The sequence below is a fragment of the Aspergillus uvarum genome (genome assembly GCF_003184745.1).
Source record: "Aspergillus uvarum CBS 121591 unplaced genomic scaffold BO82scaffold_38, whole genome shotgun sequence".
NCBI lineage: Eukaryota > Fungi > Ascomycota > Eurotiomycetes > Eurotiales > Aspergillaceae > Aspergillus > Aspergillus uvarum.
The window spans coordinates 122,348-149,399 of NW_020291335.1; the positions used below are offsets into that span (position 1 = coordinate 122,348).

General features: G+C 50.1%; 12 protein-coding genes across 12 annotated transcripts in view; 4 read left to right on the forward strand and 8 right to left on the reverse strand.

The window, feature by feature from the left end:
- Positions 1 to 623, reverse strand: part of BO82DRAFT_313238 (NAD dependent epimerase/dehydratase) — a 1,886-nt gene extending 1,263 nt beyond the window's left edge. Inside the window, exons 1-2 of the mRNA XM_025632469.1 lie at positions 355 to 623; positions 36 to 280 (exon numbers count right to left, since the gene is read on the reverse strand). Of these exons, the coding sequence (XP_025490460.1) occupies positions 36 to 280; positions 355 to 441 (332 nt within the window). The 5' untranslated portion in view covers positions 442 to 623. The remainder of the gene's footprint in view (positions 1 to 35; positions 281 to 354) is intronic.
- A 1,532-nt stretch (positions 624 to 2,155) lies between these two features.
- BO82DRAFT_313240 (CVNH domain-containing protein) lies at positions 2,156 to 2,807 on the reverse strand. The gene is made up of 2 exons (XM_025632470.1): positions 2,461 to 2,807; positions 2,156 to 2,393 (listed from the first exon to the last, which is right to left on the reverse strand). Exons 1-2 carry the CDS (start codon positions 2,594 to 2,596, stop codon positions 2,206 to 2,208), a joined length of 324 nt encoding a protein of 107 aa, XP_025490461.1. The 5' UTR covers positions 2,597 to 2,807; the 3' UTR covers positions 2,156 to 2,205.
- A 1,974-nt stretch (positions 2,808 to 4,781) lies between these two features.
- BO82DRAFT_384515 (uncharacterized protein) lies at positions 4,782 to 5,908 on the reverse strand (the record flags this gene model as incomplete). The annotated part of the gene is made up of 2 exons (XM_025638113.1): positions 4,782 to 4,908; positions 5,082 to 5,908. 2 exons carry the CDS (start codon positions 5,906 to 5,908, stop codon positions 4,782 to 4,784), a joined length of 954 nt encoding a protein of 317 aa, XP_025490462.1.
- A 981-nt stretch (positions 5,909 to 6,889) lies between these two features.
- BO82DRAFT_375731 (uncharacterized protein) lies at positions 6,890 to 8,829 on the reverse strand (the record flags this gene model as incomplete). The annotated part of the gene is made up of 9 exons (XM_025637490.1): positions 6,890 to 6,997; positions 7,061 to 7,090; positions 7,157 to 7,247; positions 7,322 to 7,325; positions 7,387 to 7,780; positions 7,813 to 8,344; positions 8,403 to 8,479; positions 8,640 to 8,643; positions 8,705 to 8,829. 9 exons carry the CDS (start codon positions 8,827 to 8,829, stop codon positions 6,890 to 6,892), a joined length of 1,365 nt encoding a protein of 454 aa, XP_025490463.1.
- Positions 8,830 to 9,420: 591 nt separating this feature from the next.
- Positions 9,421 to 11,059, reverse strand: BO82DRAFT_355639 (uncharacterized protein). Its single transcript, XM_025635503.1, has one exon. The coding sequence runs from the start codon at positions 10,988 to 10,990 to the stop codon at positions 9,884 to 9,886; it is 1,107 nt and encodes a 368-aa protein (XP_025490464.1). The 5' UTR covers positions 10,991 to 11,059; the 3' UTR covers positions 9,421 to 9,883.
- Positions 11,060 to 12,006: 947 nt separating this feature from the next.
- On the forward strand, positions 12,007 to 13,028 carry BO82DRAFT_355640 (3CxxC-type zinc finger protein). The gene has a single exon (XM_025635504.1). The coding sequence runs from the start codon at positions 12,115 to 12,117 to the stop codon at positions 12,730 to 12,732; it is 618 nt and encodes a 205-aa protein (XP_025490465.1). The 5' UTR covers positions 12,007 to 12,114; the 3' UTR covers positions 12,733 to 13,028.
- Positions 13,029 to 13,906: 878 nt separating this feature from the next.
- BO82DRAFT_338497 (uncharacterized protein) lies at positions 13,907 to 15,826 on the forward strand. Its single transcript, XM_025633434.1, has 3 exons — positions 13,907 to 14,460; positions 14,516 to 14,603; positions 14,658 to 15,826. Exons 1-3 carry the CDS (start codon positions 13,967 to 13,969, stop codon positions 15,456 to 15,458), a joined length of 1,383 nt encoding a protein of 460 aa, XP_025490466.1. The 5' UTR covers positions 13,907 to 13,966; the 3' UTR covers positions 15,459 to 15,826.
- A 794-nt stretch (positions 15,827 to 16,620) lies between these two features.
- BO82DRAFT_366056 (uncharacterized protein) lies at positions 16,621 to 18,053 on the forward strand (the record flags this gene model as incomplete). Its single annotated transcript, XM_025637027.1, has 5 exons — positions 16,621 to 16,837; positions 17,060 to 17,065; positions 17,278 to 17,334; positions 17,422 to 17,700; positions 17,791 to 18,053. 5 exons carry the CDS (start codon positions 16,621 to 16,623, stop codon positions 18,051 to 18,053), a joined length of 822 nt encoding a protein of 273 aa, XP_025490467.1.
- Positions 18,054 to 18,231: 178 nt separating this feature from the next.
- Positions 18,232 to 19,672, reverse strand: cwc2 (active spliceosome conformation promoter CWC2; the record flags this gene model as incomplete). Its single annotated transcript, XM_025639387.1, has 5 exons — positions 18,232 to 18,747; positions 18,795 to 18,873; positions 18,996 to 19,007; positions 19,074 to 19,264; positions 19,337 to 19,672. 5 exons carry the CDS (start codon positions 19,670 to 19,672, stop codon positions 18,232 to 18,234), a joined length of 1,134 nt encoding a protein of 377 aa, XP_025490468.1.
- A 1,862-nt stretch (positions 19,673 to 21,534) lies between these two features.
- On the reverse strand, positions 21,535 to 22,095 carry BO82DRAFT_403501 (uncharacterized protein; the record flags this gene model as incomplete). Its single annotated transcript, XM_025639388.1, has 1 exon — positions 21,535 to 22,095. One exon carries the CDS (start codon positions 22,093 to 22,095, stop codon positions 21,535 to 21,537), a length of 561 nt encoding a protein of 186 aa, XP_025490469.1.
- Positions 22,096 to 24,225: 2,130 nt separating this feature from the next.
- Positions 24,226 to 25,296, forward strand: BO82DRAFT_417926 (uncharacterized protein; the record flags this gene model as incomplete). The annotated part of the gene is made up of 3 exons (XM_025640047.1): positions 24,226 to 24,367; positions 24,406 to 25,144; positions 25,176 to 25,296. 3 exons carry the CDS (start codon positions 24,226 to 24,228, stop codon positions 25,294 to 25,296), a joined length of 1,002 nt encoding a protein of 333 aa, XP_025490470.1.
- A 387-nt stretch (positions 25,297 to 25,683) lies between these two features.
- Positions 25,684 to 26,331, reverse strand: BO82DRAFT_366061 (uncharacterized protein; the record flags this gene model as incomplete). The annotated part of the gene is made up of 2 exons (XM_025637028.1): positions 25,684 to 26,180; positions 26,253 to 26,331. 2 exons carry the CDS (start codon positions 26,329 to 26,331, stop codon positions 25,684 to 25,686), a joined length of 576 nt encoding a protein of 191 aa, XP_025490471.1.
- Between the last annotated feature and the right edge of the window lie 721 nt (positions 26,332 to 27,052).

Here is a 27,052-nt window from a genome sequence, read left to right on the forward strand (position 1 = left end):
GGGGGGGGGGGGGGGGGGGGGGAGGCGGTTCTTACCCCTTCTCCGCCGGCTCAATCATCTCCTTCTGAATGTCATCTACCTGGAATCGCAACGGTGACGCCGTATGGATTACATAGTTCAGCGGCGTCTTGACGCGTTGGAATAGATCATCGAAGGGCTGCTCCGAAGTGAAATCGGCGACAACGATGAAGTCCACTTTCCCTTTCCATTCAGGGTGGGTTTGGAGGATGTCGTCGGCCTTCTTCTGGGACCGCACCGTGGCGGTGATCGCATAGCCGCGCTGTCCAACATTGACACTATTAGCTTTGATATACCCATTGTTTCTATCGATCAGAAACCGCAGAATGTGCCTACCTCAATAAGAATGGAGAGGATGTGCGAGGCGACGAAGCCGTTGGCTCCGGTGAGCAGAACGTGTTGGCCGGATCCAACTGGTGACATTGTGGAGGGACAGCGAGAGCAGCGCGTTTCTTTGATGATAAGATGGCGGAAATGCTAGTGGGTAGTCGAGATGATATTTCCTGCCCAGGACAGTATTGTTTATGAAAGATTGGCCGCGTCTATGAAACACATTTCTCGATGTGATGATGATGATGATGATGATGATGATGATGATGATGATGATGATGTTAGTTCACAAAGCTTACCCCGGCCAAGTCATGACGTCAGTATCAAAGGAAGGCCCGTGAAGTACAGCTGGGTTTCCATTCGGAATTCCCAATTTGTGCTCCCCCATCGTGGGGGAATAGTGAGCAGTGTCTAAAAACAAAGGTAAGGTACTAGTAGTGATGATAATTCCGGGGTTGTGGCAGCTGAGCCGGAATCCATCCGTAGGGCGTAGGGCGTAGGGCGTAGGGCGTAGGGCGTGGACGAAATAGGTTTTGTCTACTGTACTGTACCACCGAAAATTCAATTTGGAAGAGAACTGAATGTACACCAATTGCTATTTCCGTTGACTTGAAGGTACGCTCTTGCTCTATCCCGTGTACTTCGATCCTGTCCTCCTGGCTGTGACATACACACCGAAGGGATTGGCTTTTTCTTTCCCGGTCAAGCATGGCAATTCGTGAGGCTAGCCTCGTAAATTCCACGAAATTCCGCCTTTCGGGTACTTATGAGTACCAGCCCAAGGACAGCCCCCATGGATTAACTACTGCCTTACCTGCCAACATTAACTAAGCTGCCAAATGAGGTTCTCCCCGCAGACAACACCACCGCCTCCCATGTCGTCACGTGTGGTTAATGCCTACATGAGACATACACTGAAGGAAAAATGGAAGAAGAAATAGGGGCATTCAAAAGAAGAATCCAGACAGATGTATTTTACCTGACTCGCGCAAAAGTCGCTGCAGTGGATAGGGACTGAAGAGGGTGTCTTCTTACAGCCAGTCTCGTTCCACCCACTGTATGGACACTACAGTAATCAGCTCAAATCAGATAAGATAATCCCTCTCCGCCTCTCAGAGGTCCAGCGATCGCAGAGAAAAACAGCCCCGCAAAAAGTGCTTCCCACCCTATTTGAGTAACCGTCCTTGTTTCGAAACCTCCAAAGCTAGATATCCATGGCGCCATTCATCCGATTTCATTTTGGCCCGGTCGTCTGTGTTATTTCCCCTACTGCCAAGTGTCTCCTCGGTGGATCCAAACCGGAGTCTCGACTGTGATGTGGTTGTGTTGATGTCGGGCAAAGGCAGTCAGTCATGTGGACAACAATAAAGTCTGCTACGCGACGTTCATGATGAAACACACCATCCCACCCCGGCAGCGACAGGACATTTCCACGCAGCCAGCCAGCCAGCCAGCCATACCTCTATCATCCCAAGGTGAAAGAAAGGGGGGGCCCTTCAACCCGAACCACCACTCATACGACACGTACTAATTTAAGCACGTGAAACTAAACCCCAAGCGGTAAGATGTTATGATCGCCCGCGGCCGAATTATTGCCTTTAGCCTAGTAAGTCTACTCGGCACCACCGAGTCCGAAACACGATCCTGCCGATCATCTTTCCCTTTTCCTTCCACGGGCTTCCCTGTAACTTTACCCGAGACCCTAATTCTGGGTTTGGTGCCGATCGGCCCCTGACGTACCGGACCGGCAGCCTACACAGTACTAAACTTCACCGCTACTCCGGGATGGACTTGAAAAAGAGGAATTGAACAGAACAATGCTAATATTCAGATTTCATCGAAATAATAACGCTAAATTTACCGGAACTCGAAGTGGCCGTCGATGTTGAACAGACGCTCGGCGAGGTTGATGTCGCGAACGTGCCAGTTGCCGTGCTCGTCGCGGAGCTCACCGCGGACGACGGGGACGTGGGCACCGCCCTCGATGTCGAAGTGCACCCCGCGGGCGGTCTCGAAGAAGTTGTGGCCGCCCCATTGGAAGTGGCCTAGCCGGATAATTAGTAACGGAGGTTGGTGGTGGGAGGTAGAAGTAGTCAAAAAAAAGGTGCATACCGTCAATGTTGCCAATGAAGTGGTTCAGGTCAATGTGGGCGGGGTGCTCCTGGCCGTGCGCATCGCGGAGGAGGGCGTGGAGGAAGGGGCCCTCGAGACGGATGGAACCGTGGACGGCGGACTCTTGGAAGCTCATTGTGGAGGTTTTGAGGGTATATGGGAATTTATGAGATGGGAGTAGTAGATTGAGGTTGGATGAGGATGGATTGAGGATGAAGGTCAATTCCAGAGGGCATGGAGCTCCCTTTTATAAGCTGCGTGTCGCTCTCCTTTTCCCTCGTCGGAGGGGGGCTATCATCCCATGTCGGTCTGTCTTGCCCGCATTGACTGCTTGGCTGGTGGGGATCCGTATTCGTCTACGTACGTCGTTGAATCGCGACGGTGAAGGCCGGATGGGCCATTTCTGGCGAGACAGCCACAGTGTCTGGGTGGTTTGGGGGTGGAGGGGCATGGAGGGGCTGTGAGGCTGAGCCGAGGAATTGTGAGGCGTGGCTGAGAGGCGTACACAGAAGGACGGCTGAAGAGATAGCTCGTATCCACTTTCCGTCAGATCGGGTAAGGCGAAGCGGTGTTGGTGGTGGGTCAAGGGGGGTGGCGATTACCTAATAGGTATGGACCATCGCATCTTGAAGGCCTTGGAAGTTGAGCTTGTCTACGTAGTATGGGGTATCCCTGCACCTGATCATGGCCGATCTGGAAAGCTTGAGGCGATGTCGTGATGAGGTGGCGAGGATCAACGGACTATGATGGGTGGTGTGCCGACGAGTCAACTTGTGACGAGTCCGATATCTGACAAACTTACAGCACTCTAGTCTGACGCAAGTATCTTGCGGCATTTATTGAGGCATTATTGAAACAGCTTAACATACAGTCAGAAATTGAAGATGATGGAAGTGTATAGATTCAGTCAGGCAACGTAGAAGATATGGCTATCAACCACCAATTCCGGTCTTCTACCGCCGCCTCAATTGGTCAAATTTCTCTAGGGATAAGGTAAATTCAAAGAGAGGCAATATGGCTGAGCTGGTCGCCCCTTCCATCATACAGACTTTCCAGGCTCATCTCTGTGACCTCAGACCGATATGCAGGTCTCATTGCCACTGCAGGTATCACTCGGCCCCGCCACAGTGTTGCCAACTCCCATCCTCCAGATACCGGGACTTACTTCGGCTGTATTCGCTCCAAGTTGGTCAAACCGACCCAAGTCCCAGAGTACTCAAGCCCGGGTACCTTATCTGACGTCTGCAAAACTTGTACACCAAAGTCCTTAGCATTTCTCTACTTTCTTGAACTAAGTATACTGATAGCCTACAAGCTTGATAAGGCTGGTCGGAGTATCAGGATTTTCGATTCCCAGCAATTTCCGGTAGATTTCTCCTACTGGGGCTTGCAACCTTTAAGCTCTATTCCATTGATCTAGCCATGGTATGTTGATGGCAGTTTGCCTATGCCTCTAATAGGATCGAGATAGTTCAGATTCAGAATAGTGCTGGTGCCTGCATTCTGTTCAATCTGAGTGCAAAGAAACTCCGGCTGAATATTTCGGTGATATGAACAACGAACAATCGAAGAGCACTGGATGAACACCGGGCGGATGGTTGTTAAGGATAGAGGTCTTTGAGTGATTCTAATGACACAAATCTTCCCGATTGAAGTAGCGTTAGTTTCGAAGACGCGAGGGTAAAATGCGGTTTCATTGAAGACAGGAATCGTGACTACTATAGATGAGGGGTTAGTATAAGCTGTCTGGTATGCACCATGATTTTCGGTGCAGGATTTTAGAAACACAATGTGTGGAATTGAGATGCTGCTAACATCGTGATTACAGCAATGTTTTGGGCATACATTGCAAGTAGAATAGTCAGCATCGCTGTAGGTTAAAGCACACGAACAGGCAATTCTTACAGAGAGCAGGTAAGATATACATGACGCAAGGTGACTCTTATAAGGGTAAATAAGAAATAATACCCCAGGGATCAGAGAGAGCAGGTGATGACCACGGTCCAGAAGAGGGTTATCAGTATCACAAGCATATCAATGTTGAGACAGCTCCTTACTGGAAAGCTGTACATGCTCGATACAATACGGGATCATACTGAGACAAATTGGGGTAAAACAGAAAAGAAAATAGAGAATTATGACAGTGGCGTGGGGGCGGAGTATACATCTTTAATATGAATCATCTGACAGTCCGTGGGCCAGCTGTGTACATTCCTGTGCGAAAGCAAGTGTCTCATTGAAGAGTAAGGTGGTAGAGACTTGTTTTGGATTCTATGCATACGATTAGATCCTGTTAAACTACCTCAGGCATCTAAATCTGCTCAATAAGCAATGCGCAACCTAAGTGCATTACGATTGGAATCTTGTGCCTTTGCAGGGGCTTGAATGCTGTGAATTTGGACATACTGACAGCACGTGATGTTTGATTTAATTCGGTTCAACTTCCAACTAAAACAACGGGAGAAAGTCTTAGACAACAACATATCTGGAACAGTTCTGAGAAATCAGAAAGGGAATATCAGTGGTAAAGACCAATCTCGGGAGGCCGTCTGTACTCCATAGACCACTGCCAGCTCTCGTTCATATAAGCGGAAGGATAGAGCTGAGCCTGATCATAGTACACCTTCATCCAGCCGACATCCTCCCACGTACAGCCATACAATGGCTCACAATCATCATCCTCTATCTTTTCATTGGATTCCTCTATACTAGCTCGCTCTTTGAAGTGCCTGCTATTCACGAGCATCACAAAGCCGGTCCTGTTATCGCCATCCAGATCTTGGCGTGGAATAGCCAGAACAGAGCGCAAGGCCTCCTCGTCCACCATGATGCAGAATCTGTACCGTGCTATGAAGTCATACCCGAAATCCGTAGATGAAATCCCTTGCTCGGTTTCAGACGCCATAGGCGCCCACTCGTTGAAATGATCCCGTATATTGTCCGGCGTTGCCCCATCGAACCGCGTCCTATCGTCCATCACAGTCGGTCTAAAGGAATCGAGTATATCCAGGCCATCGTAATATTCCTCCAGTGGACTTCTTACTTTATAGAGAAGACGAGACATGAGTTCCTCCCAATCGGCGTCACTTTTATAGGTGCAACGGTAGATGACTAGGCCCCAGATCCTGCAGCCCCGATTGAGCATGTGCTTCTCGATCACATCGGCTGGGTTTGAATTAAAGTCCATCCATGGAGTACGTTTAGAGTCCGGGAGACCGATCATGGCGAGAGATGATGAGAACGATAGCCATCTTTTTCGAAGTTGAAAGGGTCTGTTTTTCATGCAAACTTGTGGCGTGGATTTCTCAGAAGATAGACGGTGACCATTCCCGCCAAGCCGCAATGAGGAAAATAGAAGGTGGTTAGGCAATGTCTTGTACGTGGCGCTCAGGAATTGGTATAGCTGCCTCTCAAGAAGATTTCTGGTACCCAGTGTAAAAGGTGACATGCTAACAGTCTCGCAATAGGCTTTGTAGCTGAGAGGGTGGGGGTGGTCGGTAACAGTGAGAGGAACATAGGAGGGAACGTCCCGGCGTGGAGTACTTATATCTTATTCAAGTGGTACTGTGCATAACCCATCACGTGATTAATAGGCACTTTTCAGAAAGGTCGGTGATTTATCACAGAATCTGAAGTCTTATTAGAGTAATGGTGTTTTGAACTATGATTCAAGTAAGGTAGCTTATGTATTGGAATTTATTCTATAGGAGATTCAATTCTATCCAGCGGAATTGGCAACAGTGAAGAGCTCTCTGAAACTTGGATAGACTGCTGCAATAACCTCAACAGTGATCTTTCCAACTTCTGCTAGATATGTTTGTTTTTTCCGCGCTCATTGAACAATTGAAGCTCGCTTCTTTGCGGTAGTAAACAGAGCTTTCATCCTGCCGTCGTCTGGGCACCAGCCAGGGAAGAGCGAGCATAAATCCTCACCGCACATCGCTGTTCGCGAGCTGCTTTCTTCACAGTACAACAGGCGACCTTCTTTCTGCTCCAATCGCATCCCGAGCTGGAATCACCATATTGGGCCCGATCGATAGTCAGCTCGGTGGAGGCGCACTTGGCGTTCGCACAGTCATTGCCCGAGCTCCCACCCACCTAGTGGCAGTCGCTCAGATTAGCGGGGGTCGAACAGCAGTACTTCTGGCCCTTGGACCAGCGGGTGTCCCTCTTGACGAACATCTCCGTACTGCCGCTAGGGCAGTTATTGTCACTAATGATCCCAGTCAATGTTCACCCCATCTCTTCGGGGTTGGAAAAAGCATTGACATACCAATACGCGCATCCGCCAATAACCTCACTATACTCCGGATCAGGGCAGCAGAATACTTTATATCCTCGACCAAATTAATCTGTATTGCCGTCATTCACGAATCCACCGCCCCCAAGATGATCGGATGCCAGCGATGTTGATCTTTCCCGCCTGACACTACGCATTGCAATCCGAGCTTACGCCCGTATCCCCGGTGTTATCACCACGCCACATGCAGTTCTTGGGTGCGCTGCTCGTTCGACAGCAGACAGGTTTTCTGCAGTGCTAGTGGCGCCGAGTCATATCAACGCTGCACAACAAGCAAAGGGAAAGGGAGGGGAAGCGTACACAGCTCTTCTTGCCGCATCCAGCGTCGGTCTAGCCCACCACGGTGTATTCACTGCCACAAGCATCGGCCATTGCATCGTTGTCGTTGAGGTTCACGCACTTTTCGTCATATTTGAAGCAATTCTGTCCGTTGAAACTGGCCAAGCTCTGGATGACGGACTGGGGGTTGGACAATGCCTTATCAACACTTTGCAGGGTAGGATTGAACATGATGGTTTAATTCGTGAGACCAGCGTGGGCTGTGTATTTATCATTATCTACCGCCCTCCATGTTAGAACCTCAGCCTAAGTAGTAGTCGAAATTGCAATTGAATTCTTTTACTCACGTAAATCAGAAGCCCAGATCATGGCACCGCCAATTCCGACCTCATTCACCCACGCGACCTTCTGTGCAAATGTAGTCGCATCGTCGTAGGAAACCCACTGATCGCCGTCAAAGGTGAAATAATTAACCGCGTCTGTCTTGTCATGTACGGGTGTAATAGTCGACCGTTTTGACGATGTGCTGGCGCCGTTCAAAACGTCCATGACCTCATAATAAGCTAGTATACCACCTGTGTCCGAGCAACAACCGGGGCTTGAAGCATCCTTGAACGGACACCCAGGCGTTGTGCACGACTTATCAGCTAGGGTAAATGAGCGTCCATAAAAGCCAAAGCCCATTACAAGCTTCTCTGGCGGAATGTTCACTCGCCAGAAAAGATCAGCTGCGAGCTTAATCTCCGTGAAGTTAGTATGAGCTTGGACAATACTCCAATAGGATCCGTCGAGTCGCACACGCCGTGTATATCGTAAGTCATGATGTTGATCCAGTCCGCATATTTAATCATATTCGGCAGATCAAACCAGCGCAAATACCAGTAGGATGAAGGGGCCGTAAAAGTCAGACCAAAATTACTTCTGCTGGCATCGAAGGTCTCGCGCAGGGCCTTGAGAAAGAGCCCATAGTTCTCCGTGTCCTCAGGGCTGCCGCCTCGGTCGCCGGCATTCGGATGCTCCCAGTCGATATCGAGTCCATCGAAGCCCAACTGCTTCAGGAAATGCACGACGTTGTCCGCGAATGTCTGTCTCTTTGTCGCATCCGCCGCGATTTTGCCATAGACAGGCTGCGTGGCGGTGCTGTTGTCGGAGAAGGTCCAGCCACCGACGCTCACGAAGACCTCAATATCAGACTTGATTGACTTTACGTTCGTAGTGTCCTGGAACAGGGTGGAAGGTGTGTCACTGTCCATTGTTACGATTTGGTACAAGTCTGGATCGATGTACGCAAACGGGAAGTTTATACTTTGAAAATGATCAGTGTAGGGCACTTCCCATACTCAATCTGACTGCGAATACTCACTGCGTCAGTGCATCCAACAGCAGGTCGGTGGGAGTCACTTTGTGAAAGCTCTTCCGGGCCATCCATGATTCATAACACTTTGTTTTTCAGAATATTTACAGATGCAGCGCCGGCTGGAGGCTCCGGGTTCAAGACACAGTTGCTCTGATGTCCAGCTGGATTAGGTTAGTCGTCGCTAGGAAAAGCCATAGATGGTTACATAGCGATACGTACGTCCGCAAAAGTCTTTTGTGGTACCGCACTATGTATGATTAGACTTGACGAACGAGATAAACCTGAACACCAAGGTGGATAATACTCACAAATCCATATTCACTGCAGCAAGCATTAAGAGGACATTCTTGGCCAGGGCTAGCAGCATGTTTGCCGCACCGGGCTGTTGCATCACAGTTCGACAAACAGCCAGTACCACAGTAGGTCGGACCATAACCACAGGAGCCGCTGGCGCCACAGCACGCCCCATTGCTGCATGGATTCTCAGCGTCGCATGAGTAGCTATCTCGGCGACTAAGAGTGTGGTGGCTGGGTTTCACTGGTGAAGTGTTGGCATGCTTCGCATGCTGTCTAATATGCTTATCATGTAGAACGTGCCCATGCGAGGAGGCGTTGGTGATTGGGGGGAAGGCGCAGATGAGCAAGAATGTTGTAACGGCCAGTCTGAACAGCCTTCTTGACGGCTTTCTAGCCAAAGCCCCTACCAAAGGCATAATGCAGGCACCGTCCCAGTAGAAAGGCACCGCGGAAAGACCGACGAGAAGAATGATCACAGAGCAGAATCAAGGACCAAGGGGCCGCCTCTTAACCCCATGTTCCTTTCTCTACTAGTATTAGTAGTAAGAGTGCTAGTGCTATTAATACGCTTAGTTGTCCAGATTTTGTGCCGTACAGGAAAGGTATGCTGTAGGTGATTTGGTTTCAACTCCAAGATTCATCTCCGGAGTTTCCATGCAGTCGTATCCAATCCAGTCATGTTTTGACCAAAACGGTAGATTAGATGCCATGCTTGTAAAGTAGGCAGGTCTCATGAGAATGCTGCTAATTTTCAGCTTATAGAGTCATATATTAGAGTATTCAAAGTGCAATAACCAGAAATCTCCACCTAACCCGATTTGCAAGCTCAGAATAGCCTCCCTCAGCCTCAGGATTCCCCTGCACGTCATCATCCACATCATTTCCGGGACTGCCCAAGTGTAAGAACCAATGCACCCTGATCCAAAAAGTTTATCACCGAGTCGAGCCGGCTTGCACATTCCTTGAGTACTACCAGAATCCACAAGATCTGAGAGCCTTTTCTTAAGTCGAGAGCTGGTAGTGGGCGACCGCTGCACAGCAAGCGACCGGTTTCCTCTGTTCCGCTCGTCCTTGAATTCATGTACTCATGACGACACAATTTACGGGGTGGGGCCTCCTTAGGGTTCTTTAAGCCTCTAGACACTGAAACATGCTGCTATAATAGCTGCAAAGGAACGCCTCAGCCTGGTTTACCACCCGTTGTAGAGATCCGGTGGAAGCATAGCAGCACGATCGGCGTGGGAGATCACTAGCTGATTGCGCCGCGAATAATATTCCAGCGTGGCCTTCTGGCCACTCGTGGGAACAGACACAATTAACCATCTCAGCAAGGCTGCTAGCCGCTGGAGGTCGTCCTGATGATTCTCCTCCCATTCTCGGATCTCGGATGCTACACTTGTCGGCAGACACGGAATAAACCAGCCGTCTTGTATGTAGTAGGCACAAGCCAGTTGAGACGTCTGCGACACCCACATTTGAGGTAGGACCTGCTGCAGATCCACAGGCTCTCGCCTGGCCTTGGTCTTGATCTCCAGTATGGACTGCGTGGGAACGGTTTGGCCTCCTGCGCAGATCCTCAACGCCGAATATGGAGAAATGACCATAGGGAGACCTAAGATACTTGGGCTGCTCCGCCCCATCGCTGAAACCACGTTGTCACCCGGCGAGACGTATCCGTCGGTCTCATACCGCACCAAGCACGACAGTCCCGCAAAGTCATAGGACACGATTCGGTAGTGGCCCGTACTGTCTGGGATTCGACGGCTAGTGGTTGCATTCTCAAACTCATGGCCGAACCCGCGAAATTGCCGGCGAGGTATGAACTCCCGGGTCCATATCTCTTGGCGACAGAGAAGCATAGTCCTCCCCTGTCGTTCAATTTGGATGGTGAAATCCTCAAGGCGGCTCCGGTTGTGTCTCGGGTTGATGAATGTCAACAGCTTCCGGATGTTGTTGCGGTCCGTCACAATGTCCACTGCGCTGATGTCAAAGGCGGGATGAGTGAAGTACAAGGTGCGGAAGAGAGGCTCCATCGGGCTGGCCGGGTGACGCGCTGCATTCTGCGCGATGTACAGCAGTCCTGAGTCCTTGGGCACCTTCAACAGGTTCCCTCGTCTCCTCTTGGTTGGCCACCGTGGACTCCACAGATTAGGACTGCCGGGGATAGCAATCGTAGGGTAATCGGATTCAATCCAATTATAGGATGCTAGGTGTTGCACCTTGCTGATGGTTGCTGCGGCCTCTGAATCTGGCCGCAGCTCGTTTGTGAACAACGTGGAGATAATAGTGGGTTGCATTGCAGCTTTGTGCTGCTAGTATCGCAGGTATTGGCAGGGAATTCGTCAGATAAGGAGAATGAAGTGAAATATTGACTAACATGGTATGTATAACTAAGGGGCAGACGGAGCATATATAGGGCTGTTCAGATGCTCCGTGGCTGGGCATCGCTTGACTGTCTCAGGGACTTTTCCTTAAGCGTTCAGATAAACCCAGTATAACATCAACTCTCATAAGAAGTTCACTTACCCCCCTCCCCACCTTTCCCCCCTAAATGGTGCATGCCACCGTTGATTGGACTTCAATATACTCGGCGATGCGCAAACCATGGAGTTAGCCTTGCATGCGGCGCAGCTCCAGACAATAGATCCAGCTTGACGCAGGCACGCTGTGCCACCGCAGCGGCTATTGATATCGAATGACAGGATACGAACGACCGATTTCCAAGCGCCGGAGCCAACTGCAAGTGAGGTCATACTAAGCTAATCAGCATTATGCGCCCACAACTAGTCCTTGCGGAGCCAATCAGCAATATTGAGGTGCTAAGGCGTTCTAGCCTCAACACCCTCGCTGGTTTAGTATGACGCAGTCCTTAGTGTCGAGTAGCTTGCTCTCAAGGCACTTCAAATCTCTGTTTGAGAAAGCATGTGAGCTTGACAGTTCAGTTCTACCAACCTTTTGATGCCCGACGATGTGCCACATTTCTCTCTGGATGCAATGATGTACATATATCATTGGCGCGAGTTGCAACCAGTACAGCGCCACCAGGCAGACGAGCAGGGTTCGTGCCGCACCGCGCTGCGCCACCAACCAACCCCGCCTCCCCGAAGGCTGTCACTGTACACGAATCAAATTGTCTATCTCTCGCTCAGATGCATCTTCGCCTCACTTTCTATTGTAAGATTCCCACTCGGCCAGCCTTGCGAAATGATCCCCGGACCGGACGGGTCATTCTGACTACCCGTCTTTGGGGGGCCTGCCCTAAATCCGCCAACTATAGATAGATACATAGCTCAACTGCCGCGACCGTTCCAGAGATTCCAAGTCCAGATCTCCCACTATAATTCATTGTGTAGAACTGAGGCCACTACTATCTCATTAAAGAGTCCTCGTCAGACAGCCCACTTCAAACCGGATTTCGATCATGCCCGAGCCAGACCGAGCCACCAGCCTCATGAAGACAGCGTCCAATGTGTCCTCCTCTCGGAGTAAACCCCAGGGCTTCAAAAAGAAGGCTGCCAAAAGATCGCGGCCCCAGAAGCCATGGTCCATGTATCCCGCGCTGCACGAACAGGTGCAGGCGCTCCTCGACGACGAGGGTCTGCATTTTATATTCCATACCAACGATGAAGACGTGGGCGTCGTCAGGCACTATGACACCAGGGTCATGGGCCGGTTTGTCTGCCACAATGCCTCTTGTCAGACCGGAGGGTGGTCCAGCAAGATCATCGCCATCACGGTCCGCTTGTACTCGCCACGCGAGTACAACGCGCGCGTCTATCACCAACACTGTCGGGATTGTGGTTCCATCAGCCGACCCGTCCTCGATGAGTCCTCCTACACAGAACGGATCACGTATCGGCTCAAGAAATGGAGTGGCATTCGGCAGTCGAAGCCCGAGTACTCCCAAGGCCATTCCCGGCGCCCGCACAGTCGCGGCTTGTGCGAGGGCTGCAAGGCCGGTCACTGCATAGAAGGGGCACAACGCCAATATGATGACGATGTGGATGACCTGTGTGTATCGATGGCGGAAATCCTGTAAACTAATCTACTCATGCGCGGAGGTAGTGGGGTCGAGGTGTGTCGGCCGTGTGGTTATATTGTTCCCTGTCAGGCTGGCTTGGTGGGACTTGCACGTCCCCATGACTAGTGCAGTCCGACAGACAGACGATAGGTTATATGAAGGGATTGACTGTGATTGCGATTTTGCTCTCAAAGAGTGCGGTCTAATCGCTTAGGTTGACTGGCTTTAAATCTCCCACGGCTCTAATGTATACTCTAATCCAGTTCAAACAAGCGCGAGCGGTAGACGTTGATTCTCCTGGCAGTAACATTTACACACTAAACAGGTTTATTGCATCGAAAACACTACAATTCGATCTACATGGTAGTTTGAGCTCTGTCATAACAAGAATCCTTTTCCCTTTTCAAATGCAGGATAAACTCTACTATGCCATGTCCTTAAACGTCAGGCGCGCGGCACACTGCCACCCACTTGCATGAGAAAGTCAGATCCTGTGATCTGAGAGACTGGATCCCTCAATGACATCTGCAAAGGCGTCTAGGGTGAAAGCAGCTCGGGTCAATTGTCTGTATGACCCATATACAGAAAGCCATGGACACGATCTGCCTGTTCGATCCACAGTATCAGGGCAGGACTAATATGAGCTGTCTTGGGCTAGACAGACTTCATGGGTGATCAAACCACCGGCAGGTTGCTGGCGCGTTCTGCTTCACTAGATCGGAATTGCCATGGTTGAGCGGGCGAAGCGAGTGGGTTCCAAAAGGAGGAGGCGAGGCATGTCTCACGACTTGCTACCCATCCCAAGACGAGTGTGTGTAGCGTAGTGGGCGTCGTCTGGTGGCAGAAGGATAAGGGCCCTTAGGGCAGGCAACACGTTGCATGAAGTTCGCCCGACCGCCTCATTCTATTTATGAGTGGCGTCTGGCAGGCTGTTGGCGTGAATGTAATGACTCGCATCCCTGCAAGGGAGGGGTGCTCGGACGCCTGGTGATTGGGAGCCACACTCCCGGTAACCATACACACCATGACACAACAGCTCCGTTTTGACCAAGCAGGTTAATCGCTTTAGTACTTCTCCGTGAGGTGGTGGAAGCAGGTTTGAGGGGCCTCGGGACTAAGTCCACACCCACAGCTCAATATAAGAATGATGGGAGGAGAATAGTCAAGACGAAACCGTGATAGCGATGCACCATCGACATCAACTCATTTTGTTTTTCTTCGAAAGAAATCAGTCGAGCCTCCCCTGCAAACAATGCCTTCCGCAACCTCAAACGGCCCAGCAGCAACATTTGAGGCCCTAGACCTCGATCCCCGCGCCATTCTTGCCTTTTTTGCCCGACTAAAGGATCTCACTCCGTCAGATGGATTCAACATGGTTCAGGCGGTGGCTGTTGATAGCAGTCAGCTACTGAATAAACTGACATATTATCAAAAGCACGTTTTAGATCTTGAGAAAGTTAATAACGACAAGGAGATAACCATCCATGGCATGTTCGAGACGTTTTCGAAAGAGAAACAGTCCCACGATAACACACAGAGACGGGTGAAAGAGCTTGAAACGACGATTGAACAGCTCAAGGCGGAGGCGTCAAGACTGAAAGATAGTCTGTCCACCGCTAAGGCGCAGGCTAGAACCCTCGAGGAGGACAATTCGAAGCTTCAGCGATCGTTGAACGACACTCGCACAAGGTTGAGCACAATCGAAAGCTTTTCTGCAGGACATATTGAAGGCGATGAAAGTTCTCTGTGAGCGATCCCTGCATCGGTAGTCTCAGCCAGAGTATACTGATCAATCTCACAGGATCGATGGATTCACTGCTCTCTGGGAATTCGCCAAGACAGAGCTGCACCCGCTGCTCAATGTTGATCTCTCCACACAAGCTATCTCGGTATGTTCCAGAATTCGAATGTCGAGGTAAAGGTTGCTGAAAAAGTACTTCAAGAATGATTCACTGTGGGAAAATCTGAGACGCTGCGAGCTGGTTCAGTTTCATCAGATCCCCATCCCCTGTTCCAATACCCAGCCAGCTAAACACATCCGTTTGGTATCTATTCTTGCTCTTCTCGCGCGGGAGATCGACAAATATATATTCCAGCCATGCTATATCATCCCGGAGGAGACGCGCATTCGAGAGGTTCTTTTGGACCTTGCCGTGACAGACAGCGCGAGAGAATCTTTTTGCCGGTCTGTGCTGCAGTCCATCAACACACCAGACCAGGAAAAGAATCTTTCGAAGATGATTCAGACCGTTGTCAAAAGCGTACTCTCATACCTGGAGGGGTCAGTTCCAGAATCTCATCTTGCATCCGTGCGTGCGGCCTTGGAGAGGATTGTGAGCAGGGCAGCTGCCGTTTGGGACCCGATACGTCGCGCGAAGCGCAGATACGAGCTGGACTTCGACCAACCGGGAGCTGAGGAGTGGTGGCTTCCATTCACTGTAAACGAGGCCAAGCAGGCCAAGCCAGAAAGTGGACGGCCGCCCCACGAGGAACCTGCTCTCACCATCTTTCCGCGCCTTTCAGTCATCGAAAAGGGGACCATCACGACACATACGGTTGTCATCCAGCTGAGCAAATCATCGTCTATCTTGCGCGAGGCTTTGGGTGAAATATCGAAGACACAACAAATGTCTGGCTTGATCCGACTCAAGGGCAAAAGCTTACTGAGCAGATCCTCCAGCTCCAGTGGTCCAACCCAGCCAAATGGGCAGGCTATCGGTGCCAAAAAGGCAGGCGGAAAATGAATCACCCCGCAATCTAAGAAACGGCCGCTGTTCTGTGCAAATTATGGGATCAGAAGTTGAGAAGGAACGTTATGTTGAGGTCCCTCCTGTCTTGTAGAAACAGGCATATCGCCTTTCTTCTAGAATAGGAGCAGTGGACAATCAAAGTGGATCCCCTAATACAGCATTTTACGTCTTACTGAATGCGTGTCCCGGTTTCTCTAGGTTGCAGTGCCATCCACCGGCAGTGCTGGGTTTCGCGCAGAGCGATCTCACTATGAGAGACTGCATTCCTCGCATCTTCCAAAGCTTGTACTAGAAAGCCTATGAATAACCTTGCCACAAGGGCGCTGCCCAAAGAGCTTTGTTCGTAGCACGAACCTGGCTGTATAGAGAATTTAATTCATCGGATTTATTTTTTATCTGCTTTATTATCCCACAGACGTCTACCCCTTTTAAAGGTGGTTCTAATGTTCTGTTGTTCTTCAGTCAGCCTTTACTGGTAATAGTACCCTTTTTAATATCTACTTATTACAGCTATATCGGACCCGTTCAACTACAAGGCCCTATTCGTGAAACCTAAAAAAAGCAGGCAAAAGAAGATACTATAGGAGTAGACAGAAAATAAATTTGTTAGACTAGTTTTAAAACAATTTAAACCTTTTTTTCAAGTTTTTAAAAGCTGGAGATTCTGTTTAGTCTACTACTGGTAAGATTCCGGCCCCTACCAGTAAGTACTGCCCTCTACAACTGGAATAATAAACAGATTATACCTTTAAATCATAGCAGATTAAGGACTTAATTCATCATTATCTTTATCTTTCAGATAGAAAAGTACTATAATTATCTAGTTTCTATGTTATATTTTAACTAGAAAATATTGTAGATGAGCTTCATGGCTGGTTGGTTGTTGGCAAAAGGCTGGGTCTTGTAGATGATGATAATTTAGATGAAGTGCTGTTGAGATGAATGGTTCTGGTTGATGAGGATGCTGGGATTAAGGCTGCGATGAGGGCATATTTATACCTCGGATAGAGAGAGGTCGTGGCGGACTACGGAGTAATAGTTCGGTTATCAGGGAGCAGTCTCTGATGTCATGATAGAACTACAGCGCATTAACAGTGTGATAAACTGGAAAGGAGCTGCCATCACAATACACTGTTTAGAGGCAACATGCACAATCATGCCTAGATTCTCGTCGCGTGGGGTTTCTGTTGACGATCTCGGCGGATATTACCGACAAAGTCGATGGCCGATGCGCCTTTCTGACGTTCGCAGAAAAAAAGGCCGATGGGTGAATGGAAGTCGAGGCTATGCCCTCGGGGTTTGTGGCGAGTCTTGCTACAGGATCACCTCATTGCGAAGACCGCAACCCAACAGTGCCTTCTGCGAAGAACGAAGTGAGCCTTCTGTGATGCAACATGGAAGGTCATGCGCATCTCCGCGGTAGGGAAGACGGACTCTCCGTTCTTCTTTCCCATGGACGTCTTTAGTGTCGACCAATGCTGGGTGTGACCAACTCCCGCAATGGCTGGAAACTGTGGGGTAACAATAGCCATTCATTTGGCTCAGCTTTGCATGTGGTGATGCAGGGTAGACTGCCGCTAGTGATCTTGATATAGGACTACGTATGTGATAGCGGGTGGGGCCGCAATCTCGATGTGACGACTCCACCTCAAGCTGCAGCTAGGCCCTTACCGGATTACCCGAACATATCCACCATGTGACAGTGGGCTAGGAGTGTTCGTGGTGTTGTAACAATGAGATTCACTTCTCTAAGTTGGAAAGGACAACAGAGAATTATCAGTGCTTACCACAGTATGCACAATTTCTAGAACAGCGACGGCTAAGGAAGTATGCCTCTATGGTAGCATTATCCTGCTGGTTGCTGATACACGTAAGTCATACTGAGACAGGAACGTGGAGGTGCTTGCACTTGCATCCCTCCAAGCTTGTAGTACTCACAACTTTTATCTGGTCATAGGTTTTCCCGGTGATCCTGTCGTCATAGGTTACACAATACATGCAGATTATCGCAGCCTCATAATCCAACTGTTGTTCATAGCACAATATCTGACCACGGGGTTGTCATATGAGTGGGGACAAGTCACATCGGGAATCCGGTTCACTCAGTCACTTTCTTTCCAGTCCTACAAAGGGTCTTGCCCAACTCCGCTTCCGCAGGTTTGTGTCAAACTACCTGTAACAAGCCTCGGGACGAGCGCTCTTCTGAGAAAGAAACGTTTTATCATGAAAGAACAACGTACGGGACATCAGTCTGAATCGAACCTAGTCGAAGCGAGTTGTTGTAATAGCTACTGTGCTAAGCTACCATAATATACACTGCGCACAGAGCAGACACAGACTGAACTGCCGATCTCGCGATACCATCGAACCTTGGCCGCGCATTGCAACCTGCCTTTGCGTGTCATCCGTGCCTGCGGCATGCTCAGATTTCCGAAACCATGTTTTGAGCTAGGCCTGACTTTGTTGAAGATCGCAAGTCCACTCCGATGGCCAGGGTTGATTGCCACCACCAGACGTGGCACACTTGGTACAGTGGTGGGCGCCTGCGCCCTGCGATTGGCCGGGCTCATTGAGAACAGGTTGATGTGAGCGGAGTTGAGTGAACGTGGGGTTACCATGCCCACCAGACCAGGAACATTGTCAGCACTTGCTGCTGAGACCTCTCCTGAATACCTGACATATCAGCAATGACCTGATGCCGCAACAAACCGACAATGTCCCCAACGAACGCCGGGATTAAACGTAGGCACATTTTATCCTATCCACCTCACTCGTCGTCGCTGTCGTAGGCTACCAGCGACTGTAATGAGGCGACCTGCTGAGGCTTGGCCGAGACCGACGCACGAGCAGCCCCTAATGCGGCCAGAGTACTGCTGGAAAAAATGCCGCCCTGCGCGACTTGCGCTTGCGGAATTTCCTCCGGTGGGTGCTGGTCCTGCGGCTCCGGAAGTGCGAGCTGTTCGTGCTGAGCATCTCCAGTTCCTCGTAAACCCACAGCAAAGCGCACCTGATCCGGCTCATCATAGCCCTCGAGGTCGTAGCTGGTTTTTTGTCTCTTCGCATGAGCATCCTTGCCTTCGATCTGAGCGATGAATTCCGCCGGCAGGGCGCGACGGATAGCCTCCGCGGCTTGCTCTTCGATGCGGCGAGCTTCTCGCTTCTGGGCTAGAGGGTTCGGATCCTGCGTGGCCCAGCGGACGTTCAGAATTTCGTTGTGGTCGAGACTCTGGTGGGCCATGGCCTCCTTCGCAAATTGTGCCATCGCTTCGGTTTTGTAGGTTACCTGGGACTGTTAGCGTGATGCAATAGATGGGGCGGTGAAGCACGTACAAATGCAACACCACGGCTGGTCAAGACTCTGATCCGATCGATTTCGCCCCATTCGGCGAAGTGACGCGAAACAACCTCCCTGTTGTACCTCTAGTCAGCCTCCGCCTAGAATTTCATCCCAGCCCATTGTAGCATAGCAGGAATTATCTCGCCGTCTTCCGATGGTCGTGCGGTGTGTCAAGGGAATTGGGGGTTGCTTACTCGATATCATCACTGAAAGCAAGTTAGTTAGTCATTCTGCGCGCGGAGGCAACCGGGGGAATGAGATGAGGACCGTACCTGACATGGATTTTACCAACGTAGATCGTGCGATTCTGTCGCAGAAAGCTACCGACACCGCCCATATCATCCCGATAATCGTTGAACTTCTCGCGACCGAACACGTCCATCTGAGGGGGGGTGATGTCATGAATCGTCGGTCGGCGGTGAAGGTATTCGCAGTCCTGACCGCGGTGGCAAAGTCCTCGAGCCTAGGAATAACAAACCCGACACGATTAGTACCTGTCTCTTCGCCGACGCAACCAGAAAGTATCCAAACGTACAAAGTGAAGACAAATGTGGGCGCCGGGCTGCGCGTCGGCCTTGGTGTAGCCTGAGTCGCGAGCAAGATTACATCTTGTTTTAGCGGCCTGTTGCGAAGAGTCCTCCCGATCGCCGCCCGCCCATTTGTTGTAGTAGATGTTGTAGGTTGTGCCGGACTGGGGCTGGAACTGGGCCTGGATCTCCTTGGCCTTGTCGGCTTCGACCTGGACGCGCGCGGGGCGTCGCTTCTTGCGGATGATGCGCTTCTTGACGACCGCGTCGGGCTGGGGGGTGGGCTCCGATAGCGTCGTCTCTTCCACGCTGGGGGGCGTGGTTTCCGCCGTAGTGTCTGCCATGATGGAGGATTTTTGAGGATGGAGGATGGAGGTTGAGTGTCGCGGCAACGGGCGACCGGATTGAACAAGCAACGATAAGAGATTCCCACCCGCGAGTGATGGGAGTCACGTGATAAGTAAGCACTCGGACAAACGCGGCCCGCGTTCGACGCCTTACGAATCGGGCCTCAGGTATCGGCGTGATGATTTGCGGAAGATCGCCGATGCGCTTGGACTTATTCTTCCCATCCAGCAAGACCGGGGCTTCGATTGGAAAACTTGCGCGATCGGCAACAAATGTGCAGGCTACATCATAATCTCCCGCTACTTTATCAAATCATCTTTCATACATGCTTCGAACCTAGCCCCCTCGACTGAGTCTGAGGGAGATCTCCGCGATGCAACAGACCTACTACGCACATAGTCTATATGTTACCCTTCCTAATCTATGGTCTATTTGAAAGGCTCCACGATCTTTTTGTCCCAAGAGTAAAACAAGTCAAGCATCTGAAGCTTTCCAAAATTCATAGGCGCGGAATGGAAACCTCCGACTGAGTAGCAACCATCTACTGACAGAGAAGGAGAACATCTCATCACCCACGGTTCTCTTGTTCTTGGGTTCATTAAGCTTGCCCTAAAACAAAGCATCCTTCTGGAAGATTTCAGATCATGGCATTTGCTTCAGCGTCAATTGCCGCTCATTTTGCAGGTATATTAAGCCTTCAGCCTACCATCCCCTCCAAGTAAACCACCCCCCTAACACAAAACCCCGTCCATACATCTACCGCAAGCGTTCAAGTGAAGTCATGTCCCTTGACAATCGTAGCACAGCCATGACTGACGCACCCAAGACCTGGAAGGATCTCCTTCGGAATCACTTCTTCGTCGACCTATGGGTCCCCAAGAAGACCACATTCTGGGGCTCGGAGATTCACTCTGCGCTGCAAGCGGCAGTGAATGGTATGACCAGAGACTATATATGGGGCATCGAGTCCAAAGCACCTTCCCCGGACCATGTCCTTGTGCGGGTCATTCTGCCGGGTTATTACGGGACCCAAACCCCAATTGATATCCTGACCCTGCTGAACGACTGGCTGGATCTTATGGACGACTGGCTGGAGCCTGACGAGCTGCGCTGGACTCCGGAGATCTTGGTGGAGGGTGAGTTTGAGTGTCTCTGGGTTGAGGGTCTTCAGTTCTGGAAGCTGAAGGGGAACCGGAGTGTGCTCTAGTTTTGGAGGCCCCGGCTCCAGCCCCCATCAGCTACGGCTGGGTTTAATTCAAATTTCGATGCTGATATGAATTTGACGAATCTTACTTATTCCTTCGATAAATAGTCACGTAACAAAGCAAGGGATCATTTGTGCCCGAGACATGAACTGTAAGAACGATCGTGAGCTCTGTTTGGCCTGTGAGTTTCCCGTTGGATACTATGAACTACTGTACCCTCCCTCGCCACGAATTTGACGACTCGTATTGGATTTTGAAGATAGTTTAGAACTTAACAAAATTGCTTGAATGGCATTTGAGCTGACTGTATCACTGATTGAATCCACTGGAATCATTTGATAAAATTCTTGAAGCAATCAGCTTCGTCATTTGGAGTTTAATTATCGGTTAAAATGTTTGGTGGGTTGTGAAATTCGTGGCGAGAGAGGGTAGTATAGAGCTTACAGGTAATATTCTGAGCTATAGAGAGATAGGAGATACCATAGAAGTAAATGTTCACGACCGCTTGGCCCCAACGTCCTTCCAGGTCCTGACAGAACGAGAGAACAGCGAGGCCTGACCTGCCATCCGGCGAAGCGCAAGTCATGCGACTACTCCTTGGAAGGACCGATTACGGCATACCTGCGCTTTCTAAGTTGCAAACAAGACAAACCCTAAGAGCTCGACGACCTCTCCTCCTCAACCTCCCCATCAGCGACAGGGACAATTTCAGCATAATGAACCCAGGTAACCCACCGACTTCCCAAATGCCTCACCGTCGACGCCGTCTCCGTATTCATCACGAGTTTCGTCTCCAGCCCCACCACATCGGGATCAGCCGGACTCGCGCACACCGGCAAGCTCGCCGCCCACTCCTGGATGACTGCGCGATCGCTCTCATCCTGGACGCGGAACTCGACCCGTCCGTCGCGCGCGCAGGGGACCGGATCCCTGTCATCTGTGGCCGGTTCGGTGAAGAGCCGAACCGCTCCGTCGTAGCCATCGTAGATCAGCCCGGCGTACCGCGGCACGCGGGGCCTCACGGCCCGCGCTCGCATCCCCCGGAACATCGCCCCGAGCTCCCCCGCGGCTTTCTCCCAGTCCACGGACTTCCAGGCGTCGAGGTCGTGACAGATGTGGACAAAGAAACGGCCCGGGGCGGTCGAGGAGAGGGTGTGCGCGAACTGTCGCACGGCTGCTTCTTGGCGGGAGGAGTAGAAGTCGGGGCGGAACATTTTGGTTTCTAGACGGATGGGCCTGCTAGAGTTAGAGTCTGAAAGCTAACGTGAAGGGGTGGGGAATGTGCATCTGGGGAAGGTATGTAGGGTGAGGATATTGGGTTAGTCGAGATGGGGCTTGAGGTTGAGAGCTGGACACGCTCCTTTTATAGGGATAGGGATCGTCCAAATGCCAAAGGAAAAGGAAGCTGTCGTCTTTGTCGAGCAGCAAGTGCTTCTTTGGCACATAACCACACGACCACACAACCACAAAGGTGTGGTGACAAAGCCGTTGTTTTCCGTATGTATATGCCCTCCTTTCAGTCCAGGCATCGGTGCGCTCATATCGACGGTGAAGGATGAGCGATTGGTTTGGATGACATGCTTTGATGGTACGGTTTGGATTGTTTGTCTGGTGATTGTTCCCGTGGCACGGTGTCATAGGTTTTGCCCATTTATCGACTAACAAGGTATGCTGACTCTCACCGAAGAACGAGGCAGCTCTTTGCTTCTAGCAGCCACCAGAAAGCTAGTCTGGCTTTAGTATCTGAATACGACGCTTGATGTCTCATCAACATCTCTCTGTTGATACCTCTAGGACAAGTTCAGCATTGACCCTCTGCCTAGAAATTCCAACTCTCCTGGCTGAAAATTGTTCGATTTGGACTACGGGAGGGTCATGTACCCGAGGTAGTTTGTTCATGGACTTAAGCATGTAACGGTTTACAATAGTGGTAATTACGCCACTGCTCGGGCAAGTGGGCATTGCCGCGTTCGGTGTGTGTTTGGATGATCTACCGTAACAACTGATCAAATTTCCACAGAAAGCCAGCGGGTTTCTTCAGTTGATAAGACAGACTGTTATGGTCGCTATGAGATGGACCCTGTTGCTAGTTAGACTTGATCTCAGTATTATCTTCAATACTACCCTTTGTTTCCTTACAGGATTCATCAGTATGATACTGACTTGATTATGGTTTCTCCTATAGCCAATCATGGTGATCTTCGGAAACCTTGGGCGCAGAGAAATATGGCTAGCAGATCTGTGTGCGAAAGTGAGATAAGAGTCACCAAACCGAGCAATAATAGCTCAGGCAAAGAGATACAGGTAAAGAAAGACTTTTGCTGAAAACTTAGCCTGTCATTAAACTGTGGCTTTTGTTGACCTCAACATACACACAACGCCCAGACTGAATAATTTCTTTTTCATCTGAGACATGGATACAGGATGCGCCCGAAGGCTGACAATCGCCTCGCACATTTGAACGCCTACAGTTTCAGACCACAACAAATAATGAATGAACTTGAGCTCCACGAATGGACCTTCACAAACTCAAAATAGCCATGCCTCGTCCTGGGTCAGCGTAGCTGGAATAACCTCAGACTTATTATATCTGTATGTGGTAGACTCAAAGGCTATTAGACATATAGGCTCCGACATAGCATACAGTGAAGAGGTCTTCTTGCTACTAACAATCATATTAAGCTTAGTGAAGGAAACAAGGTTATTCCAGAGTGTTCTTCAACGTGCATTTATGGACATCCCAGGAAAGGAGAGTAAGGGGGGGGAGGGGAAGTCGCCCATTCCCATGCCACGATGGCCTGAGTATTTAGAGTTTGACAGATGTACTAGGGGCTGAGACTCTAGATTCACTCTTCGCCAACCAATTATGAGTTCTCAGAGGTTAATTCGGTCCTGCCACCGAAAGTAAATCGTGATATACGTGCCAGGATTGGCCAGTCGACATGATAATTAGACTCAGGCTACCGGTGATCGACACTTTAAGTCAGTCCAGCTGCAGAGATGCCAAACTGCGGACCTCGCGCAACAGCTATTGATCTATCGTCAAGAGTTTACTGTGCTGGAAAAGCTCTTCCGGGTGTCTACTATGTTAGCACTCTCGTTTGAGACGACACGAGCAGCTTGCTCTACATAACTTTTATCATAGATGCGCTTTCCCGATGATGCTGGGCATGATTGAATCATTTAGCAGCCTTATTCAGGGCTTTGGTAATGTTTGGCGGAGCCCTGGCTATTAGATGTCCAGGCGAGATTTCTCTTTCCCATCCCCAGGCTAGGTTCATCAATCCTTATCCAAGTTTTGCATCCCGTACCTCCCGTGAAGTCTCGCGTCCACAACAGACACAATGCTTTTTCTTATTCTAAGTCTCTTTTGCACCTACACTCATGCACTTACCAAGTTCGATACAAACTGCACCCTTCCCGTGGAGACAGTGAATTATGTTTCCGCCCCGAATACGCGCGGTATCCTCACTATTCTCTGGGCCAGTATGTTCATGATTCTCTCCTGCACCTGGACGGTCCAGCACCCGGACGTTCCCCGACCGCGGGAAGACTTCGAGCCTGGGCGCAGGGCAGTGTCGAATACTGGGGACACAAGTACGGCAGTCAAATGTCATGGTTCATGATTACGATTCTGGCGCCCGAGGTGCTTCTCGCAAAATATGGGTATGATCTTTCGCAAGGGAAGTGTGACCTCGACATCCTGCAAGATTTCGCCCGAGATGACGGAATAGAGTGGACAACTGCTCATTCTCTCTTTGCTAACATGGGAGGCTTTGTGATGAGGCTGGATTCGGCATCACCTGGACGAAGACCATTCGAAACGCGTCTCGGACGGCCACACGAAATTCAGGCAATACTACGTGTATTGAACACCAATGAGGATGGCCTTCCTTGTCCCTCCTCAGCTTCTCGAGGAAGAGCCAGCATGCAGACCTTAACATCATCATCATCGAACATTGATTCCAGCAATACGCCTGTGCCCCCTCCGGTCCGGAATGCTACCGCACAACCGGGTTACCGTTACTCCCTCAAGTCCCGGGACATCTTGCTGCTTCGGGAAGCGAGGCTCCTCTCTCGACTGCCGAAGATTACCAAAGAGGAGCTAGAAGACCGATCGAAAGAAGACTGGATATTACGATCGATCACGGTCTTGCAGATTGTGTGGATGGGCTTCCAGACGTCGGTGCGGCTTCAAGCGAGCCTGGAAGTGACCGATTTGGAAGTCTCTGCATTTGCTTTTGCCTTGTGTGCCATCTGGATGTGCGTGCTCACGTGCGACATGCCAAAAAAGGTCCAGTTTCCCATTACAATCATGGAGTTTACAGGCGGAGATGAGCAAGTCTTCGAAGCTTATGGTCTTGGAAGGTCAGCGTCAACGATGCATCAGAGCCAACAAAGTCGATTATTTGTGAAATATATGGACTTTTTATTATCGCCTGAACAGGGAAGGCAGAAATTACATGCTTTATTCATGGTGCTTCTCGGCGGTCTTTCATTCGGCTCGATTCATCTTCTCGCATGGAATCTTCCCTTCCCTTCTGCATTCGAGCAGATTCTCTGGAGATCTATAATTCAATTGAGTTCGAGCTATGTTAAACTTCGTGCGTCTGTCTATGTGTAGCCAGCTATGGAGGTGGTTCGTGTCAGGCTCTTCTCCCGGAATGACGGAATTCCTAGAAGAATGGAGAGACAAAGAAGAGTTAGCTTCATACATCAAGACTCACTTGGCTTGCTACTTAGAATGTCTGTACTGTACCCTCGGTGGGAAGCGTGCAAATCTGGGCCATAAGAGACGGGGCTTAACACCCATGGCCCATCCCAATAGCCGCCTTATAACACGGGGGCGCCTCTTCCTGCTCCGCCGTCTTACTCGCAGTCGAAGCCTCGGCCTTTGCCTGAGACTGATTCTGAGACCGGGCTCTAGACTGGGCCTGACCCCGGGTCCCTCTAGAAGAACTACGGGACCACCTCACACACCCCGGTTCACACTTAGTCTCAACCGCCAGAAAATTCAGACCAACAGCGAGCCTCGCAAAAACCCGCGTACGATGTCCCGAATCCTGTCGCGGAATGTAAGCTTGACGTTTGACATACGCTTTGGCTTCTCTGCGAGCAGATTTGAAGAATCTATAGCATTGCCGCGCTATCACGTTGTCCCACCTTCTGATACGCAAGCAGTAAGCACAACAAGTGCTCGAGGAGTTCTCAGAGATGCCCCATTTTTTTACGCTGTATCTTCTTTGTAGGAAAGCGAGCGCGTTGTATTCGACGGCGAATTGTTCGGCGGAATCGATGTCTGCGTGGAGTCATGTTGGTCGTGTTTAGGGTGGGTAAAAACAGAGAGACAGGAAGGGGGGAGGAGACTCACGCCAGGCACCGGAGCAATATTTTTTGATGTAATCGGGGACGTCGACGGTTTCGTCGAGGGGTCGGAGTTTCTGAGACATGTTGGTTGATTCTGTTGAACGTTGGCGCATAAGATGAGCCTTGACGGTAAGAACTTTGAGATTGAACGTATCGAATCGTTTTTCGGAAGGTCAGTAGAACAGTATAAGCGTAATGGAAAATGTAAGAGGGCATTCTAGGTCCTATTTAAACCTTCGCGCAGAGAGAGACGGAATTGGAGACGCGTCTCTTTCTCTTTACGCATTGTTGTCGGTCATTAATAGATGTATATGTGTTTTTGTCACTGCAGGGAAGAACACAAAAGCCGGCGGTCTATGGTTTTGCTGACAATACCAAGTCTTGGTATTGGAATCAAGTGCTGCTGAAAGAAGGGAAAGATAACAGAGTAGAGCGGACAATCACAAGAAACAATGGCTTTGTTCTCAATATCTTTGTCTTCCTCCCTTTGATGTTCGGGAACTTACCATCACAAAGAAGAATGTCACATGGGCCTTGATCAGCCCGCACACTCCACAAGAAGCCTCAAGAGCAGCGCATATACTCCATGTGTCGACAGGGATTCCTCGAAACATCAAAATTGTCTGAACGTAGCTGGTTGTGTAGAAAAAGTACCCCAACCGTCAAACAATAGGCCCAGTGACTGAAAATCGCATGGGGTGCACCTCTCATCTCGAACCGGAATCTAATTCCTGCCTTGGATAGTATTCAAAGAAAATCGAGAATTCTGGAATTGACGTAGGAAAGGAACTTGATTCCTTTCAA

Coding starts and splice junctions, on each gene's coding strand:
- BO82DRAFT_313240 (XM_025632470.1), bottom strand. CDS start 2,596: ATGAGCTTCCAAGAGTCCGCCGTCCACGGTTCCATCCGTCTCGAGGGC. Junction 2,394..2,460: donor CTTCATTGGCAACATTGACG/GTATGCACCTTT, acceptor TTATCCGGCTAG/GCCACTTCCAATGGGGCGGC.
- BO82DRAFT_355639 (XM_025635503.1), bottom strand. CDS start 10,990: ATGCAACCCACTATTATCTCCACGTTGTTCACAAACGAGCTGCGGCCA.
- BO82DRAFT_355640 (XM_025635504.1), top strand. CDS start 12,115: ATGCCCGAGCCAGACCGAGCCACCAGCCTCATGAAGACAGCGTCCAAT.
- BO82DRAFT_338497 (XM_025633434.1), top strand. CDS start 13,967: ATGCCTTCCGCAACCTCAAACGGCCCAGCAGCAACATTTGAGGCCCTA. Junction 14,461..14,515: donor GAAGGCGATGAAAGTTCTCT/GTGAGCGATCCC, acceptor TCAATCTCACAG/GATCGATGGATTCACTGCTC. Junction 14,604..14,657: donor TCTCCACACAAGCTATCTCG/GTATGTTCCAGA, acceptor AAGTACTTCAAG/AATGATTCACTGTGGGAAAA.